This window comes from Anomaloglossus baeobatrachus, chromosome 2 (assembly GCF_048569485.1).
Source record: "Anomaloglossus baeobatrachus isolate aAnoBae1 chromosome 2, aAnoBae1.hap1, whole genome shotgun sequence".
NCBI lineage: Eukaryota > Metazoa > Chordata > Amphibia > Anura > Aromobatidae > Anomaloglossus > Anomaloglossus baeobatrachus.
The window spans coordinates 522,326,635-522,348,556 of NC_134354.1; the positions used below are offsets into that span (position 1 = coordinate 522,326,635).

Genomic DNA, 21,922 nt, shown 5'->3' on the forward strand with positions numbered 1-21,922 from the left:
GAGATAATCCATCCCCCTCACAGGCGTGACATATCAAGATGCTGATTAGACAGCATGCTATTGCACAGGTGTGCCTTAGGCTGGCCACAATAAAAGGCCACTCTAAAATGTACAGTTTCATCACACAGCACAATGCCACAGATGTTGCAAGTTTTGTGAGAGCTTACAACTGGCATGCTGACTGCAGACATGTCCTCCAGAGCTGTTGCCCGTGAATTGAATGTTCATTTCTCTACTATAAGTCATATCCAAAAGGTGTTTCAGACAATTTGACAGTACATCCAACTGGCCTCACATCCATAGACTGTGTAACCACACACAGTTTTCAATGTTTATTTGGCTTCAATACTTCCTATCCTCAATCATTTTAAATCATATACACATACATACAAGTCAAATGCTGCATATAGACCCAAACAAATTTCCGCAATTTCAAAGGGCAGAGTCACAGGCTACACTTTTATTACTTGCAGCTTTAGGCTATGTGCCCACAAACCGAAGATGTTGCGTCCTGAATGCGGCATGTCCTCTCCTGCGAGGCCGAGAGTGTTCTCCGCAGGAGACCGCAGCTCTAGTGCCCACGGTCAGGGTTTGGGAAGCTGCGGTCTCTCGCTGTTCTCCCTGTGGAGACTACTCGCGTGGCTCCGCAGCAATACATTGACATGCTGTGGCTCGAGAAGCCGCAACGCATGTCAGTTTACACTGCAGGAAAACCACCACAATGGGCATGGGATTTCTAGAAACCCCATCCATCGTGCTTTTACTGTACAACGCAGCGTTTTGAAAACAGTAAAATCACGCTGCATCCAGAACGCTATGAACCCTGATGGGCACACAGCCTTAGAGAACTGAATAAATTACAACTGATCTTTCGGTTTTACCACTTACTTCAGCAAACTGGAAGAGTGCAGACTTGTCACATCGCTTTGCAGGTGAAACGGCATCTGAGTCGGATGTGCTTGAAGAAATCTAAAGATAAAATACATTAATAACCTGCCCATTTTTTTTATAAAGCATTTAAAACATTAGAAGTTTAGTGGCAGCTCTAAAAAGAAGATGCTGATACATGCGATAGAAGACATAGTTTACAAAGCTATGTTATATTATAGGGGTGTTATGTAATAAAAAATCTATGTTAAAACAATAAAAAACATGTACTAAACTATTCAGTACCCCTTATACAGTTGGGCCTACAGCAATCATGTCATTCACGTGACTGCCGCAGCCAAACACTACTATCAGCGGCACAGGCCATACAAGTGATTTTACTGAAAGCTGCTGCTATTTTGTTGCTTTTCAGTGATACAGAGAACTACCGTATATACTCGAGTATAAGCAGAGTTTTTCAGCCCATATTTTTAAGCTGAAAATGCCCCCTTGGCTTATACTCGAGTAAGGGTCAAACAAAAAAAAATTATTCTCATATTCTCACCTGTCCTTTGTTCCCACGGTGACCTCAGCTGCTTCTTGCAGACTGCAAGGCACGTAGACTCCTCCGTGGTAGCGTCTGATGCACAGGGCTGCAGGATGCCATCATGTCTTTACTGCAGTTGAATGCTTTACGGCGGCGGCGGTGCAGCAAAGCATTCAACTGCTGTAAAGCTCTGACAGCAGCAGTGGCCCCGTGCACACCGCTGCCGCCGTAAAGCATTCAACTGCTGTAAAGCCATGATGGCATCTTGCAGTGGTGGCTCCGTACACGGGACGTGATCATAAAGGGATGCCTCTTGCAGACCGCAGGCATATAGACCCCTCCGTGATCGCATCCTGTACACGGGGCCGCCACTGCCGCAGTCATGTCTTTACTGCAGTTGAATGCTTTACGGCACTGCTGCCGCCGTAAAGCATTCAACTGCAGTAAAGCCAGGATGGCAGCCTGCAGCCCCGTGCATTGGACGCGATCACAGAGGGGTCTACAAGAAGCAGTTGAGGTCACCGCGGGAATGGAGGACAGGTGAGAATAATTTTTATCTCATAATATAGGAGAAGAAGGGGATTGATAGGAGGACATTACGGTAGGGCACATTACTAGAGAGCCCAAGGAAGGGGCACATTACAATAAGGGGAGGGGGCACAAGGACAGGGCACATTACTACAAGGGGGGACAAGGATGGGCACATTACTACAAGGTTGAGCCCAGTACATTTTATTGGGATCTATTTTTATTTTTGAAACTTCCCAGTAGCTGCTGCATTTCCCTGCCTAGGCTTATACTGGAGTCAATATGGTTTCCCAGTTTTTGTGGCAGAATTATGGGCCTCAGCTTATACTCTAGTTGGCTTATACTCGAGTATATACGGTAGTTCCTTATTCTGAGGTGCCCTGTTGTCACCACCAGGGAAACCAGTTCACAGCCTACTGTATTGAGCACTACATCTTTAGAAAAATAAATAAATAAATAAAAGGTTGGTTCAAAACTAATACTGATTAACCCCTATTTTTACAATGGGCACTGACAATGCGCTCTCTTGCCAGCTCGTCATTTCTCATAAGAGCTGCCGAAGAAAGCACACTGTCACTATGCACTGAAAATATCATACAATAACAAGATCCTACTGAAATTGACAACTGACATGTGCTCAGTAAAAAGGGACAAGTCCAGTACTGTTTTAGGTCAATATAGGCCAGAATAATGAGAGAGCGAGCGAGAGAATGTTTTAAGGTATTTTTAATACTTTCTGCAAAGTCAAAAGTTTACATACACTAAGGCGGGCTTTGCACACTACGATATCGCAGGTGCGATGTCGGTGGGGTAAAAATCGAAAGTGAAGCACATCTGGCGTCGCTCTCGACATCGTAGTGTGTAAAGCCTTTTACATACGATTAACAAGCGCAAAAGCGTCGTTATCGTATGATCGGGTTGGGTCCGACATTTCCATAATGCCGGTGCAGCGACACGTACGATGTTGTTTCTCGTTCCTGCGGTAGCACACATCGCTGTGTGTGAAGCCGCTGCACCGAGGAACATCTCCTACCTGCGTCCCGGCCGGCTATGCGGAAGGACGAAGGTGGGCGAGATGTCTACGTCCCGCTCATGTCCGCCCCTCCGCTTCTATTGGCTGTCTGCCGTGTGACGTCGCTATGACGCTGCACGACCCGCCCCCTTATTAAGGAGGCGGGTCGCCGGCCAGAGCGATGTCGTAGGGCAGTTGAGTGCATGTGAAGCTGCCATAGCGATAATGTTCGCTACGGCAGCAATCACAAGATATCGCACCTGCGACAGGGACTAACGCTGCAGCGTCGGTAACACATTGTTACCGATGTCGCAGCGTGCAAAGCCCACCAAGAGTACTGTGCCTTTAAACCATATAGGACAGCCCATATGGTGCTGTCATGTCTTTGGAAGCTTCTGATGATGTCATGTCTATTGCCAACTTCTGAGTTACAGACACAACGATGCATATATTTTAATGCACACCTGAAACACACTGCTTTGTGTAGCATCATGGGAAAGTAAAAAGAAATCAGCAAAAGGTCTCAAGAAGAGAATTATGGACTTGCAAAAGTCTGGTTCATCCTTGGGTGCAATTTCCAGATACCTGACGGTGCCTCACTCATCTGCACAAACAATTATATGCAAGTACAGACAAGATGGAAATGTCCAGCCATCATACCGCTCAGGAAGGAGACTGGTTTCTGTGTACTAGAGAAGGTGCTTTGGTCAGACATGTGCATTTCAACCCAAGAACAAAACCAAAAGACCTCATCAAGATGCTGGCGGAAGCTGGTAAGATTGCGTCATTATCCACAGTGAAACCTGTACTGTCTCAACATTGGCTGAAAGGAGTTACAATAAGCTTTTGGTAGAGGGCACCACAGATATAAACTGGGATCAGACCAATAACACACCAAAGTACATGGACCAAGAATATAGCAAAAGAGAAAGCGGTGTGCAAAACAATTGGGATCCCCAAAAGATAATGAAATAAATATGTAGATACTTTATTCACAAAATACAAGGAAAAACACAATAGCACATTTAAAAACCCCAAAAAATGGGTGTAAATGTAACATGTCCCTAAAAGACATACCATCCCCCAATAAATATACCAAAATATGTGAACATGCAGATACAAGAAATATACATGTAGCAGGACATCAAGGACCAGAAATAAAATATAAATAAATTTACCTACAATAACCAACAGGATGAGGAACCAAATGATGTAGAAAATGGCCACTACACACCAGATTATAACATGGTATTGCAAAATAAACTGGTCCCCAGTGCCATAATCCCAAGAAGCACTGTGCAAGTGATCATATTGAAATGGAAGGAGTATCACACCACTGCAAATCTACCAAGACTCAGCCGTCCCTTAAAAATGTAATCTCAAACAAGGAGAAGACTGATCAGAGAAGCAGACAAGAGGCCCATGATCACTCTCCACTCCACAAATCTGGCCTCTATGGAAGAGTGGCAAGAAGAAAGCCATTTCTCAATGATATCCATAAAAAGTGTCATTTAAGGTTTGCCACAAGCCACCTGAGAGACACACCAAACAAATGGAAGAAGGTCCTCTGGTCAGATGAAACCAAAGTCGAACTATTTGGGCACAATGCCAAACGATATGTTTGGCGTAAAAGCAACACAGCTCATCACCGTGAACATACCATCCCCACTGTCAAATATGGTGGTGGCAGCATCATGGTTTGGGCCTGCTTTTCTTCAGCAGGAACAGGGAAGATGGTTAAAATTGATGGGAAGATGTAGGGAGCCAAATACAGGACCATTCTTGAAGAAAACCTGTTGGAGTCTGCAAAAGGCCTGAGACTGGGACGGAGATTTGTCTTCCAACAAGATAATGATCCCAAACATAAAGCAAAATCTACAATGGAATGGTTCACAAATAAACGTATCCAGGTGTTGGAATGGCCAAGTCAAAGTCCAGCCCTGAATCCAATCGAGAATCTGTGGAAAGAGCTGAAAACTGCTGTTCACAAACGCTCTCCATCCAACCTCACTTAGTTCCAGCTGTTTGCAAAGGAAGAATGGGCAAGAATTTCAGTTTCTCGATGTGCAAAACTGATAGACACATACCCCAAGCGACTTGCAGCTGTAATCACAGCAAAAAGGTGGCGCTACAAAGTATTAACTTAAAGGGGTCGAATAATATTGCACGCCCCAATTTTCAGTTTATTATTTTTTTTTAAAAAAGTTTAAAATAAGCAATAAATTTCGTTCAACTTCACAATTGTGTCCCACTTGTTGTTGATTCTTCACCATAACATTAACATTTTTATCTTTATGTTTGAGGCCTGAAATGTGGGAAAAGGGTGAAAAATTCAGGGGACCGAATACTTTCGCAAGGCACTGTATATGTTCCCATTAGAATGGAACAGTAGTGTGCACGCTGAACATGAGCTCCTTTTATTCCCTACAGAGCTGCATGAGGCTTTTTATGGTAGCCCTATAAAGAATGAATGGAGTGATGGTTGGGCATCGCACCTGACACTCCATTTTGAGGATAAAAATGCCTCATATGAGATATAAATTTCTCACACTAACGATTAGTGGAGGCCCAAGTGGTCAGACACCCATCAATCAGTAAGTTACCATAAATCATGTGGATATATAACTTGTTTTCACTGGACAACCCTTTTAAAGGATCCAATTGAAGCCAATGCATCAGGAAATCCATTCTGACAAATATGTCATCGATCCATCAAAAACAGAAGCCATGGTGTAGCGATCAAACAAAGCCATAATGTATATGAGGGATGCTATAACCCTAATCATATTATGCTGCCTTATGGATTATATGACGGACAGGAGCAAATATAAAGCCAAGAATAAAAGAAGGGAATTTTGTTTACTTACCGTAAATTCCTTTTCTTCTAGCTCCTATTGGGAGACCCAGACAATTGGGGTGTATAGCTTCTGCCTCCGGAGGCCACACAAAGTATTACACTTTAAAAAGTGTAACCCCTCCCCTCTGCCTATACACCCTCCCGTGGATCACGGGCTCCTCAGTTTTGGTGCAAAAGCAGGAAGGAGAAAACTTATAAATTGGTCTAGGGTAAATTCAATCCGAAGGATGTTCGGAGAACTGAAGACCATGAACCAAAAGAACAATTCAACATGAACAACATGTGTACACAAAAGAACAACCAGCCCGAAGGGCACAGGGGCGGGTGCTGGGTCTCCCAATAGGAGCTAGAAGAAAAGGAATTTACGGTAAGTAAACAAAATTCCCTTCTTCTTTGTCGCTCCATTGGGAGACCCAGACAATTGGGACGTCCAAGAGCAGTCCCTGGGTGGGTAAAAGAATACCTCAATAAGAAGAGCCGAAACGGCCCCCTCTTACAGGTGAGCAACCGCCGCCTGAAGGACTCGCCTACCTAGACTGGCGTCTGCCGAAGCATAGGTATGCACTTGATAGTGTTTCGTGAAAGTATGCAGACTAGACCACGTAGCTGCCTGACACACCTGCTGAGCCGTAGCCCGGTGCCGCAATGCCCAGGACGCACCCACGGCTCTGGTAGAATAGGCTTTCAGCCCTGAAGGAAGCGGAAGCCCAGAAGAACGGTAGGCTTCGAGAATCGGTTCCTTGATCCACCGAGCCAAGGTTGACTTGGAAGCCTGCGAACCCTTACGCTGGCCAGCGACAAGGACAAAGAGCGCATCTGAACGACGCAGGGGCGCCGTGCGAGACACGTAGAGTCGGAGTGCTCTAACCAGATCCAAGGAGTGCAAATCCTTTTCACATTGGTGAATTGGATTAGGGCAAAATGAAGGCAAGGAGATATCCTGATTGAGATGAAAAGGAGATACCACCTTAGGGAGAAATTCCGGGACAGGACGCAGAACCACCTTATCCTGGTGAAACACCAGGAAGGGGGCTTTGCATGACAGCGCTGCAAGCTCAGACACTCTCCGGAGTGATGTAACTGCCACTAGAAAGGCCACCTTCTGCGAAAGACGTGATAAAGAGACATCCCGCAGTGGCTCGAAAGGTGGTTTCTGAAGAGCCGTTAGCACCCTGTTAAGATCCCAGGGTTCCAGCGGACGCTTGTAAGGTGGGACCATGTGGCAAACTCCCTGCAGGAACGTGCAGACCTGCGGAAACCTGGCTAGGCGCTTTTGAAAAAATACGGAGAGCGCCGATACTTGGCCCTTGAGAGAGCCGAGTGACAAACCCTTGTCCATTCCGGATTGAAGGAATGAAAGAAAAGTGGGTAAGGCAAACGGCCATGGAGGAAAACAGTTATCAGAGCACCAGGATAAGAAGATTTGCCAAGACCTGTAATAGATCTTGGCGGACGTTGGTTTACTGGCCTGTCTCATGGTGCCAATGACATCCTGAGATAACCATGAAGACGCTAGGAGCCAGGACTCAATGGCCACACAGTCAGGTTGAGGGCCACAGAATTCAGATGGAAAAACGGGCCTTGTGACAGCAAATCTGGGCGGTCTGGAAGCGCCCACGGTTGACCCACCGTGAGATGCCACAGATCCGGGTACCACAACCGCCTCGGCCAGTCTGGAGCGACGAGAATGGCGCGACGACAGTCGGACCTGATCTTGCGTAACACTCTGGGCAGCATCGCCAGAGGAGGAAACACATAAGGCAGTCGAAACTGCGACCAATCCTGAACCAACGCGTCCGCCGCCAGAGCTCTGTGATCCTGAGACCGAGCCATGAATGCCGGGACTTTGTTGTTGTGCCGTGACGCCATGAAATCAACGTCCAGCGTTCCCCAGCGGCGACAGATCTCTCGAAACACTTCTGGGTGTAGAGACCATTCCCCCGCATCCATACCCTGACGACTGAGAAAATCTGCTTCCCAGTTTTCTACGCCCGGGATGTGAACTGCGGAGATGGTGGAGGCTGTGGCTTCCACACACTGCAGAATCCGCCGGACTTCCTGGAAGGCTTGACGACTGCGAGTGCCGCCTTGGTGGTTGATGTATGCGACGGCAGTGGCGTTGTCCGACTGGATACGGATCTGCCTGCCCTCCAGCCACCGATGGAAAGCCAATAGGGCTAGATACACTGCCCTTATCTCCAGAACATTGATCTGAAGGGAAGACTATCGGAGTCCAGGTTCCCTGAGCCCTGTGGTGGAGAAAAACCGCTCCCCACCCTGACAGGCTCGCGTCCGTGGTGACCACAGCCCAGGTTGGGGGCAGGAAGGATTTTCCCTGCGATAGAGAATTGGGAAGGAGCCACCACTGAAGAGACTTAAGAATGCATGAGTGGATGTGTGCCTCCTTCCACACAAAGCATAAAACTGAGGAGCCCGTGATCCACGGGAGGGTGTATAGGCAGAGGGGAGGGGTTACACTTTTTAAAGTATAATACTTTGTGTGGCCTCCGGAGGCAGAAGCTATACACCCCAATTGTCTGGGTCTCCCAATGGAGCGACAAAGAAATGTATTTTGCTCATATCCATAAGATATAAATGGTGGTGTTTCTTACCTCAGCAAGTTCAAGTAATGCAGACTTCTTCGTGGGCAGAAAGCAGTCAGACTCCTTTGTCTCAGTTGGACTTGCAGACACCTGTGCATAGAACATACGATCAAGGCAAGTGATTATGGCAAAAGTAACATTTCCCATCTATCCATGGGACCTATAATAAAAATATATAGTTGATGGAAGTCTGGATGCTAAAACCTCCTTTTAGCCTGAGTACGGGGGTCTAAAGTCCACCTGGTATATTAAAGAGGTGGGCCACTACTTTAAAGGGAACCAAACATCAGGTTTTTCGTGTATAAGGTGCAGCCAGTGCAGTACTGGCACTATCAGGCACAGGCTGTACATACCATCAGGGGACAGCTCGGGTGTTTAGGCTGTGAAATCCAACTTTATAAAGTTTGAAAATTCGTGCACTTTTTGATTGACGTGTGCACCTCTCTCTTAATGTCCGGGCGTGTTATGCACGTGTTCCCCACCCCCCCACCAGCCTGTTCCTCCCTCTCTCCTAATGTCCGGGCGTGTTATGCACGTGTATCCCCGCGCCCCCCCCCCCACCCCCGCCTGTTCCTCCCTCTCTCTCGCTGTATTTAAAATTTCCCTCTTCAGGGACATGACGTCGGAGTTGGCGCCTGCGCATAGCGCTTATCTCCGGCGCCATGTTACTGAAGCCCGCTGTACCGTGCAGCCGGGTGCCCTCGCTTCTTCAGATCCCGTTGTGACCGCGGAAGCGTGCGCGGTTGCAACAGGACTGGAGATCAGCTGATAGGAGGACACGATTGCTACGCTACCAGCACAGCAGCCGCCTAGGACACCGGGGCTCAGGTGAGGTGAGTTCACAATGTTGTGTGTGCGCACCTGCGTTGACCCGAGCTCACTTTCTGAATGCCAGGTCACCGCAGGAAAGCACTCACAGCTGTGTGTCTGTTCTATGTGTGTGTGCAGTGTGTGTGTGCATGCAGTGTGGTGTGTGTGTGGTGGGTGTGTGCGCGCACGCTGTGTGTGGTGGGTGTGCGCGCGCACGCTGTGTGTGGTGGGTGTGCGCGCGCACGCTGTGTGTGGTGGGTGTGTGCGCGCACGCTGTGTGTGGTGGGTGTGTGCGCGCACGCTGTGTGTGGTGTGTGGGTGTGTGTGCGCGCACGCTGTGTGTGGTGGGTGTGCGCGCGCACGCTGTGTGGTGGGTGTGTGCGCGCACGCTGTGTGGTGGGTGTGTGTGCGCGCACGCTGTGTGTGGTGGGTGTGTGTGCGCGCACGCTGTGTGTGGTGGGTGTGCGTGCGCGCACGCTGTGTGTGGTGTGTGCGCGCGCACGCTGTGTGTGTGTGTGTGTGTGCGCGCGCGCACGCTGTGTGTGTGTGTGTGTGCGCACGCTGTGTGTGTGTGTGTGCGCACGCTGTGTGTGTGTGTGTGCGCGCACGCTGTGTGTGTGTGTGTGTGCGCACGCTGTGTGTGTGTGTGTGTGTGCGCACGCTGTGTGTGTGTGTGTGTGCGCACGCTGTGTGTGTGTGTGTGTGTGTGTGTGCGCACGCTGTGTGTGTGTGTGTGTGTGTGCGCACGCTGTGTGTGTGTGTGTGTGTGTGTGTGTGTGTGTGTGTGTGTGTGTGTGTGTGTGTCTTGAATCCAGGCCTGGCATTACTGGAGTTTCCTCCGGTAGCCAGTCCGACGCTGCACTGAAGTGTGTTGGGTTTTTTTTTCAGCTGATATTGGATCCGGATTGGACGGCGCGGGTCCCTTGACCCAGGGAAATTTAAATACAGCCAGAGAGAGGGAGGAACAGGCAGCGGGGGGGGCGGGGAACACGTACATAACACGCCTGGACATTAGGAGAGAGGTGCACACGTCAATCAAAAAGTGCACAAATTTTCAAACTTTATAAAGTTGGATTTCGCTGTCTAAACACCCGAGCTGCACCCTGATGATATGTACAGCCTGTGCCTGATAGTGCCAGTACTGCACTGGCTGCACCTTATACACGAAAAACCTGATGTTTGGTTCCCTTTAACATTGATTGCCTATTCTTAGGATAGGTCATCAATGTCTGATCGGCCGAGGTCCCACACATTGCACCCACGCCGATCATCTGTTCTCATTGCTTGTGGGTGGAAATGCTCTGTTCCGGAGCTGACCAGGCTTCTGATGGTGGCTGCCGCTGCCTCCCATTGATTTGAATGGGAGGCAAATGTGCAGTACCCAGCTGCAGTCACCATCAGAAGACGGGGCAGCTTCAGAGCTTAGCATTTCCGTCCAGCGGCGGCACAGAAAGCAGTTGATCAGCTGGGGGGGAGCTGGTGTCAAAACTCTGGCCGATCAGACATTGATGACCTATCATAAGGAGAGGCCATCAATGTTAAAGTAGTGGCCAATCTCTTTAAGCTTTACTGAGCATGTGTGGCTCTTGATCTATCACCCGTAAAGACAAGTAATAAGATGTTAACAACAGGGAAACAACAAACTATTTTACTGATAATACTTATGTAAAGTGTAATTTTAAAGGCTAGAAACTAATAGCATATTCTTTGAAACCTATATAGCAGGATAACACAGGACCTATATCCTTTATTGTGCCTCGAAGGCTTGCAAAAAATGAGCTATAAGAAAGAAAAAAAAAAATACTCGGTCATACATAATTGGGTGTATATTTAATGGCAGATTTGTTGCTGTGACTGTCCCATTGAACTGAATGAGGCTTGTAGAAATCCCTGTGTATGTCCTCAATGCAAACCCACTCAGATGAATAACACTAATTTGCAGTTCTGAAGATTCTTTATAAATCTGTCGTGGTTACACGCCTTACATTCGTGGCGGAGTTCAACTGATCTTAAAAAGGTACAACAGGGGACTCGGGACCCAGATTCTCCCAACCTTTTACTCTACAAGCGCTGTAATATCACTTCCAACTTTCAGCTTAGTGCTGTTAAGATTCTCCCAGCTCAATGTCATCCATGTGGACATACTGTTATACACACCAGGACAGACATTTCTCTGTACATGTAATCCCCATTACAGAACAGAATATATGGCCTAAAAGCTCTTATTAATGATGTGCAACAGATTTATAGTATAAGTGGACAATACTATGAATAATTCAGAAAACAGCCAGGAACATAATGTTACCAGAGAAGACGAGCACTTTACAAAGTCATTATCTTAGCTACCTAGTGACGTGTGTGCAGATCTTACACTGGTTCTGTGTCATTACAAACCTCCAGCTCTTCATTCTCTACATCAGCAGCCAACGCTTGATCCTTGTGTGCAGTCAAGGCATGTTCCCCAGCCAGAAGCAGCATGCTCAGTCCTCCCATCTGTGTCGGATCTTAGAAATAAACATGTATAATGAGCTGGGATAGACGGTAGCAGAAATCATCTACATGCACATCGTAGCGCCCTACCATCAATTTTATTAACACTGCAAAATCCAGGCTTCGATATTTTTTTTTATTTTTTGTGAAAGCGTAAAAGCACATGGATCTGGATGAACAAGGTGGAACAATGAGTGATAAAGATGTAACACATGAACTCCTGAGCACTTGACAAAAAAGAAGCTTCTCTCATACAAGATATCTACTGGCAGTATTGGGTATCGAGAGTTAGGCTATGTGCGCACGTTGCGTAATTGCATGCAGTTATGCTGCGATCTGCACCGCAGTGTAACTGCATGCATCCTGCGTCCCCAGCACAATCTATGAAGATTATGCAGGAGACGTGCGCACGTGGTGTATTAGAGCGCAGCGCTTCGGCTGCTGCCCGAAGCGCGCGTTCTAAGTGACATGTCACTTCTGTTGTGCGCTCTGCCTGCAGCTCCTGCTCTGTCTATGGGAGGGGCTGCACTCAGAGTGCATGAAATCGGCTTTTTTTTTTTCATTACGGACTCTTTCTGCAGCGATTTGAAGCGCACGTGTGCTGTTCAAATCGCTGCAGAAATTTCTGCAGGGACAAAACGCAACGTGCACACATAGCCTTACCCATTTTATTTTTCTAATTTTTGAGTGTATTATTTTGTTTTCTAATTGTATTTATCTTTATATATTTACATTTTACTATATATATTTATTTACAGCCTCTGGAGTGTACATCAGACCTGATCGATTCAGCGTACTGTTGGAGCTGTGCTGCTGGAAGCGCTGATCTCTGGATTCAGGTTAGACAACTGGCGGCCTCTGGTTGGGTGCCATCACCAGGTCCTGAAAAGTTCAGGTTCATAAAACAGCACTGGGACCAGAGAATGAGTTACGTGCAGTGCTGGGCATGGCTGTATTGCTTGTACCCAGTGGTTGCAGCAGCACAAGGGGCCATGCACTATCCTGGCAGCTGCTAGACCTCAAGTTACTACCATTATGTAGTCTATTACTAGTGAATGTTACCATGTCTTTAGAATTAATACCCAGTTGCCAGGTTTCCCAAGCAGAATATAGTTTATTGCTTAGGATGCGATTACACTAGCTGAGATGTGGTTGGTAAATGACCACTGATTGGCTACAGAGCCATTTGGCAAGGTGTAGTAAACGGCAACCAAATGATAGGGGGAAATGTAGCGTATATAACATGGACCATCATGTCAGATTCTTCTCTAAAGGCCCCGTTACACACAGATAAATCTTTGGCAGATCTGTGGTTGCAGTGAAATCATGGACATATTGTTTCATTTCTACACAGCCACAAACCTGGCACTGATTGTCCACAATTTCACTGCAACCACAGATCTGCCGCAGATTTATCTCTGTGTGTGACAGGGGCTTTACTCCAAACACTGAAATCAGAAGTTCTCCCTACTCAGGAGGACAGGAAAGTGTGCTGGTAGAAGGGCCCATTACCTGCTATGCCAAAATTTAGTTGTGGCATTTCTTCTTCCTTTGAGGCTCCCTTGGAACTTGCTATTTCTTTGATTGGCTCTTGAGGGTAAGGCCAAAGTTTTTTCCTGGTAGTGACTGTTGTAGGGGCTTTCACAGGTTTATTAGTTGTTGGGCACCATTTATAACCAGGGTGTGCTTTCATAAACGCATCCTTGTACTAGAAAGAAAAAAGTGGAAAATGGATTTACTGCAAATATCTAATAGACCAAAACAAAAATAAATAAAAGAAGGAAATATAATAATTAGAAGCAAATGGTGCAATATTTACAATTCAATTTCCTTTTACATGAAACAAGGACCTTATGAGTTACTGTTAAGAATTTGGACCCGTTCCTCACCTGTCACAGATCCAGTGCCACGCTCTGCACCTTCCTTCTGACTGGCTCCCTCTGCTTTTGTGCATGCCGGGTTACCATGGTAAGCTGGCGCGCACCTCTGATGTTACCCGCTAAACTCTTTCAGGTGGGATTAGTGAGTAGAATAATCCCAGAGTAGTCAGTTAGGTGTGATGGTCACTACCATCCCACTGGACGTTTTCTACTGTATACCTCCTGACAAATTCTGCTCAGCCATTCTGCTGACCTCTGCTGCATCTAGTGCCAGCTATGGCTGTTCCAAAGTGCTTGTCCGTATATTCGGCACTGCTGTACAAAAGTGTTTATCCAAATAGTCGACTACGCCTGTCTGCATAGATGGTACTGCTGCTCCAAAGTGCCTGTTTGGAATGGCGAAGCCAAGTATGCAAAGTCCGTGTCTGCATCCTTACCTCTGCAGTTTCAACATATGTATCCACATACTCAACAGTGCTGCTCAAAAGGTGTCTGTTCTCATACTCGGCTCTGCTATTCTAAGAAGTCTGTCTATTACCAAAATTTTGTCATACAGGGGGATATGGATCACAGTGCCCAATGGCGTCAATGCACCACCGCATTCCCCATATTAATAAATGGATAGGACTATAAAACAACCGTATATATCCCTAAAAAACAAAAAATAGCCCATACAAAATATATAGTAATAAAGTTTATTAGTGAATAGATAAAAGATAAGATAAAAAGCAATGAAAGTGGTGCAAAATGCACCACAGAACGGCACGACAAGGGGCAATAGATACATATCTCAAAAAAGTATTGTGAACTCCAATAAATTAATAAATATGGTAATAAATATGTAACATCAGGAATATAATAAATTTTCATAGAGGGGAGTCCAGAAGAAATGGTTACAGTATGAGATATAAATCAATAAAAAAAAAAATGCACACCCAGAAAGTACCCATATCTCATACTGTAACCATTTCTTCTGTACTCCTGTGAAAATTACGGTATATATTCCTGATGTTACATATTTATTAATTTATTGGAATTCATAATACTTTGTTGAGATAGTTATCTATTGTCCCTTGCCATGCCGTTCTGTGGTGCATCTTGCACCTACTTTCATTGCTTTTTAGCTCATCTTTTATCAATTCACTAATAAACTTTATTAATATATATTTTGTATCGGCTATTTTTTGGTTTATAAAAAGCCTGTCTGAATATACATTATATAGATTAACTTATCTTCTATAATCACCTGTGCCATTTCATGCCTTAGATGCTGTCAAATTTTCCAGCTCTGTTCCATGTTGTTCCAGGTGCCATCCAGCATATCGAGCTCTTCTGTTCTCACAGCAACAATGCCTCCTGTCAATGCTGCTCAGGCAAAGCTGTGGCACAGTGAATCCACCCCACCCGGTTAGCTAAAATTCACTTACACTAATGAGCAAAAGGGTAACAATGTTTTGAATGTTTGACTTTCAGGCTCTATATCTCACCATCCACTACAGTGTGAGACTACCATTATTGTATAGACAATCTTGGCTATTTCATGCATAAACTTGACTTGCAACTATTTAGTATATGATTAGAATCTTGTCATGTCACAATATTGGAGTCAATAAGTCAGCTCATCACATGGTCTATCAGTCCTGGAGTGACAAACATGGCAGTATGCTTCGTAACAGTGAGATCACAGATGTCCATGCAAGCAGCATGTGACACGTTACACAATTCTGAAATGGTGGCCTGAAAAAAAGGTGAAGAAGCCTAGACTTCAATATCGTCATAAGAACTCAAATTCACAAAAAAAAAAAAAAAAAAAAAATAATAATATATATACAAAAAGTAGACAGTAGAAGATTGGAAATGAGTGATTTGGAGCGAAGAGACAAATATCAATAGACTAGGCTCTGATGGGTGTAAATGGGTCTGGAAGAAGCAAGGAAAAAAAAAAGGCACTAACAGATTGATAAATTGAAGTAACTGTCAAGTTCGGTAGATGAAGCCTGATGATATGGGGCTGACCAGGATGGCTGGTGCTCTCAACATTGAGCTATATGTGAGTATTCTACAAGACAAGATATTTCGTTGCGTACTGTGGGTATGAAAGAACCACAAAGTGTTCCAGCAGGACAACAACCCAAAAGTATACGCAGATATTGGAGAAGATCTGGTTTAATGACAATGAAGTAGAGGCCCCCACAGACCCTAGACCTGAACCCAATTGAACACTTGTAGGCAGAGTTGAATAAAAAGCTGTATATAAACCCAAGTGAGTCAAAAAGTATGCACAGACATTGGGAATAAGCAGAAAAGACCTGGGACTAGATTTCGGTTAAGACTTACGGTACTTGAATCTGATTGAGAGCATGCTCAGAAGGAGTCAGGCAGTGTAGAAAACAAAAGAGTAGATTTACAAAATACTTAATAAATAAATAAAAAATTGAATTTATATTTTCAGGAGCAAAACAGTAACAATAATAATAATTTTATTCATTTATATAGCGCTGTTAATTCCACAGCGCTTTACATACATTGGCAACACTGTCCCCATTGGGGCTCACAATCTAGAGTCCCTATCTGTATGTCTTTGGCGTGTGGGAGGAAACCGGAGAACCCGGAGGAAACCCACGCAAACACGGGGAGAACATACAAACTCCTTGCAGATGGTGTCATTGGTGGGATTTGAACCCAGGACCCCAGTGCTGCAAGGCTGCAGTAATACTTCAGTGACATGACAAAATCTACATAATTAATCATATGCTATATAGGTGCAAGTCAAATGTATGTATGAGATAGCTAAGATAATTGCCTATAAAATGAAGGTAGACTCATATTCCAAGCTGTAGTGGTTGCTGAGATATGGTGCCTGAAAGTGAAAAGCTCAAAGCATTGTTACCCTTTTGCTTGCCAGTGAATGTTCCAAAGTACAACACCAACATTTGTTTTAAGATTCTGTTCGGTGAATCCCCTTATTTCTTTACTTATGAAGCAGGAAAATCTTAGAGATAATTATTGCTACAGCATTGATCTACAGATCCTGGCAATGGTTATCTCTGTGCCTCTGCCTACAGGTAAACTGAAGAAATTAGGATATCTTCCATGGAAAACTGTTATACAAACTTTAGAGATGTGTTTGTAGCGCCCCTGAGCCATCAGGAGTTACAGGGCCTACCCCAGGGACCCAGAAGACCAGTACCGGTAACTCCAAAACACTCATACAACCCCTGTTTTCCTCTCCCCCAAAATGGTGACAGGCTAGGGTTGGACCCAATTGATGGCCACCTAGGGGTGGAACCGATCCAGTCCCCTAGATGACAGCCAGGGAGGAGGGGCCAGACAGTCAGTAAGTGGAAGTGAAAGGAAACAGACGTAGCGGTACTGAAGGGGAAGTGTAGAAGTGACCTGTCAGGCTCAGCCGTGTGGTTGCCGAGGGAGTACGGCGGAGTACACTTGGAACCATAACATCGACGGGATGCAGAGCCCTAGGACAGGAAAACGATCCAGGCAGACCTAATAAAATCTGCACGGTGAGGGGACCATCCAGGACCTCACCGAATTAAAGTTCGGGGCACAGCAGTGATGGGAGAACCTGGGACCAGGAACAGAACACCGACCCTACAGAGTTCAAACTGCCCGCCATATGCACTAAAGGGTGCTTTACACGCTGCGACATCGCTAACAATATATCGGCGGGGTCACGGTGTTTATGACGCACATCCGGTGTCGTTACGGACATCGCAGCGTGTGACAGATAGGAGCGACGATCAACGATCGCAAAAACGTCAAAAAATCGTTGATCGTTGACACGTCGCTCCTTTCATAATATCGTTGGTGGTGCATGCCGCTGGTTGTTCGTCGTTCCTGCAGCATCACACATCGCTATGTGTGACACCGCAGGAACGACGAACATCTCCTTACCTGCGTCCACCGGCAATGAGGAAGAAAGAGGTGGGCGGGATATTCCGCCCGCTCATCTCCGCCCTACCGCTTCTATTGGACAGCTGCCGTGTGACGTCGCTGTGACGCCTAACGAACCGCTCCCTTAGAAAGGAGGCGGGTCGCTAGCCACAGCAACGTCGCAGGGAAGGTAAATCCGTGTGATGGGTGTAAGTGATGTTGTGCACCACGGGCAGCGATTTGCCAGTGTCGCACAACCGATGGGGGCGGGTACGCTCGCCAGAGATATCGATAGCGTGTAAAGTGCCCTTAAGACTGAAAGAAAACCAGGAGGGGGACCCCAGACACTCCAAGCCACGGGAACCACCAACCAGAGATAGGTGCAGGGGAAGTAAGCTACCAGGTCACCACACCGGCACTGGAACTAAGGGGACCAGTGGTGAGGACCAGCCGCCATCGGGTTGCAAGCAACATCTCTGTGAGTAAAGAACCATTTACACTGCAATACCTTGTGTTGCCTACCTTCTTTCCGCACCCCGGTATTACTAACGGACATAAACAACAACTACCATCATTTACCCCCTGGGGCTCAGCCCTACTTGCGGAGGGCCACAACATCCAGGCTGCCATTAACATCAGCAACAGCAGTGAGAGACACTGCAGCGGCGGCTCCATCTGTATAGCTGCAACCCGCAAGTGGCGTCATGACAAAAACTTTATTATAATCCCTGTAAATACCCTCTTTTAAAAGCAACCCCCCCCCCGGGGCACGGAACTTGGCACCGGCCATTACACCCGTGACACTTCCCAGTGAAACCAGGCCCGGGACAGAGTACCCCATAGACCTGGGGTGCGACATGTTCAGGAAGAGAGAATGTCCAGGTCACTGCTTCTCTATATAATGAATATATACTCACATACAGACACACAGAAAGATTTCAAAGTACAAAAATATATATATACATCTACATACACATAAAGAGTATATAATAAATCAATAGCTCACTCAACACGAGGAATCGTATATCATGGAAAAAAAAAATGGAGATAAATAAATTACTGTTTCGGATCATAAATCCTTATTTGTAGCTTGAGTAACTTTTGATCTATTTTTTTTCAGTATGCATATCTTATTAATATTGATTTTAACAAGAAGCTTTTAATAAATTTGCATTTTAAATGTCATACTTTTTGGGGATGCTAAAGTGTTCCTCTGCTTGATTTCTATAGAATCAGCTTGGTGTTTAATCCGTGCACCCTGGATACGAGTTTTCCCTGGATGAGCTAAAAAGCATTAAAAAGCAATAGACTTCTGCATGGTTAGCTCTCATTTCTCTGAGGCCCTTTACAATGTAAAAGCAGTAATTTGATTTCCCAATACTAGTTTTTAAAAAAGTCTCTAAGAGGAAACAGAAAGTGTAATATTGTGGAGTAAAGCACCAATGGCTTATCCTCAGGTTGGGGTGTCTGAGTACCGTAGCTGTGCCTTGTGCAAGTGAATGGGGCTGGGATACAGTACCAGGTACAGCCACATGCATGGACGAACCACAACATGACCCACATAATATAACACTAATGGCCTAAGATTGATTCTGAGCCTTGATCACACAAATCCTCCTGCATCAGGTTTATATTTCTGCCTAAAAATCAACTTGATGGATGAATTTAAGCACCCGGCTGACAATAAGCAATTTATGAAACATTAATAGACCACGCACAGCTCAGACCACAGTCATCATGCACATCTGCTGTAATCACAGGACATGCAGATCATGCTGTAAACACAGTCATTAATCCATCTATGCCGGGCAAGGTTAAACCTCCACATTCAGGCCTGACAACTGCACAAGAAAGGTCTATGCACAGCACAATGCACAGAGATGCCACGAACCTACACTGCACACAAAGCAGATGACATTTCCCCTGACACATGTACTTCCTGAGGACATGGTACTGAATACAGTCACTTATACTGGGGACTCCATACTAATACGATTAAATACACAGACCTGGGCCCCTCGCTACGATTAGCCATCAAGTTTCTCTTTCAGCTTCTACAGAAAAGAAAAAAAAAAAGCCTCCGTCTGAAGTCACGTTAACACGTCCTCATAGCACCCCCTAGTGGCAGGCTGGGGAAAGACTTGTACTGTATATTAGACAGTGCTTGTGTTAGTAGATGACAATCAATACGTCCAACATTACGCCTCTAATGGGCAGTAAAACAGTGTGCTGTAGGCAACGCTGTATAACTAGAGATATTTGCCATTCAAAAAAGTCAGACAAAATCCCTAGGCCCCATAAATTTCACCAAATATGGCGTATATGTTCAAAATATTTCCTTTAGTTTCCGTTAGTTCTCCAATAACATCATTTCTGTAGAATCCCTCATTTCCTGATGGTTTATCTACTGAAATTATCACATTTTGGTTTGAAAGCGGATTATTCCGGTTTGAGGCTACAGCTGACTATATGGCTAGGGAAATCTGCCCCCTTAGGCTGCTTTCACACCTCCGGTTTCTGCAATGCGGCACAATCCGGCACTTTGCAGGAAAATCGCAACCGGTTTTTTTTTGCTGCCGGTTGCGATTTTCCTGCATAGACTTTAATTAGTGCCGCATTGTGCCGCATGGCCTTGCGTTCCGTCCGTTTTTTGCCGCATGCGGCAGATTTAGCCGATGCGGCGGCCGGATGGAACGTTGCCTGGCACGTTTTTTCGTGCGGCAAAAAAAAAAAACCGCATCGCGCCGCATTCGGCCGATGCGGCGCATTTTTTCAATGCATGCCTATGACGGCCGGATGCGGCGCGATGCGGCAATAACCGCATCCGGCCGCCGCATGCGGTTTTTGCCACTGCGCATGCTCAGTAGCATGCCGCAAGCGGCAAAAAATGGACGGGCCGCATGGGGAAAACTTATGCAAAGGATGCGGTGTTTTCACCGCATCCGTTGCATAGCTTGCACAGCCGGATTGAGCCGCAGAGCTCAAGCCGGATGTGTGAAAGCAGCCTTACAGACTACCTTACCATCACAATGTCACTACCAATATCTCCAGATTAAACACGATATGTGCTCTCTATAGAATGAAGAGTCTCCTTACCATCTACTGTGAGATGGTGTAAGAATGGCCTCATCTCTGAGAACTATAAAAGACTTCTAAATCTTCAACCAGACAACCTAATAGGTGGAGAGGTGGGACTCTTTCCTAGGAACCTCACCTTCCCCGGATACGTGGCCACTGGCGACAAGTGGCTAAAACTTGTATTTGCTCTACTAATACAGAAAAACAATGTAAGCCTTCAATGTTGTGGTATCACACTACTTTTCTTCACAAATTAAACCCATTCATTCCAGATAGCGGTTAGTAATGGGGGGCCCTAGGAAAAGATATACCGTATTTTTCGGTTTATAAGACGCACTTTTCCTCCCAAAAATTTGGGAGGAAAATGAGGGGTGCGTCTTAAAATCCGAATATAGCTTTACCTTGGGGTCCTGTCTGTGTGGCGATCGGGCGGCCGGGTGCCTGTGGCTGCGTGCAAGCGGCCGGGTACCTGTCCTCGTGTGCGGGTGGCAGCCGGTTACCTGTGGCTGCGTGCGGGCGGCAGTCAGGTGCCTGTGCCTGCATGCGGGCAGCAGCTGGGTGCCTGTGCGGGCGGCAGCCAGGTACCTGTGTGCGGGAGGCAGCCGGCACCGACAGGCACCCGGCTGCCGCCCGCACACAGGCACACGGCTGCCACCCGCACGCACGCAAGCAAGCACAGGTACCCGGCCGCTTGCAAGCAGGGTGGGCGGGCAGCCTGCTGGCTGCCACTCTGTGCGAGTGTGTGTCATGCGGCTGTGCAGCAGGTTACCCAGTTTGTCCGCAGTCCTAGTTTCAAATGATGGCGCCGTGAGCGGGCGCGTGCACAGATGGAGCTCTTGGATGAGAGCTCCATCTGCGCATGCGCCGCTCCAGGGGCCATCATTTGAACCGGGACCGCGGACACTGGGACAATCACTGCACTGGCCTGCTGCACGACTCACCAGCCGCCGCTGCTGCCGCCACCATGGATGCCATCACCATGGACGCCGCCGCCGCCACTGACCCGCCGCGCCTGCCAGCACAACCTCTGCCTCCTGTGACCCTGCTTCACCACCACTGCTGCCCCCCTCTGGTAAGAGAACACCGGAGTATATGACAGACTCCATTTTTATATTTTTACCTTTTTTTATGTTTAAATTTGGGGTGCGCCTTATAATCCGGTGCGTCTTATAAAGTGAAAAATACGGTACTTCACTTGTTCTGGATTTGCCCTCATATCCCATATCCATGACTGGTGAAAAAAAACTTGAAAAAGTGTTGTCCATTACTTGGGCAACTTCTTCTTCATCCATATGTTTGCTCCTAGTAAAATAACAACTATACTCATAGTTACATAGGTTGCAAATAGACCTGGGTCCA

At 46.4% G+C, this 21,922-nt stretch overlaps 1 protein-coding gene across 2 annotated transcripts in view; it reads right to left on the minus strand.

Moving 5' to 3' along the window:
- BBX (BBX high mobility group box domain containing) overlaps window positions 1-21,922 on the minus strand; it is a 157,877-nt gene that overhangs the window by 111,076 nt on the left and 24,879 nt on the right. For both annotated transcript variants that reach the window (XM_075336579.1, XM_075336578.1), the window contains exons 3-6: window positions 13,227-13,422; window positions 11,619-11,728; window positions 8,424-8,504; window positions 889-969 (exon numbers count right to left, since the gene is read on the minus strand). In XM_075336579.1, the coding sequence (XP_075192694.1) occupies window positions 889-969; window positions 8,424-8,504; window positions 11,619-11,728; window positions 13,227-13,422 (468 nt within the window). The remainder of the gene's footprint in view (window positions 1-888; window positions 970-8,423; window positions 8,505-11,618; window positions 11,729-13,226; window positions 13,423-21,922) is intronic.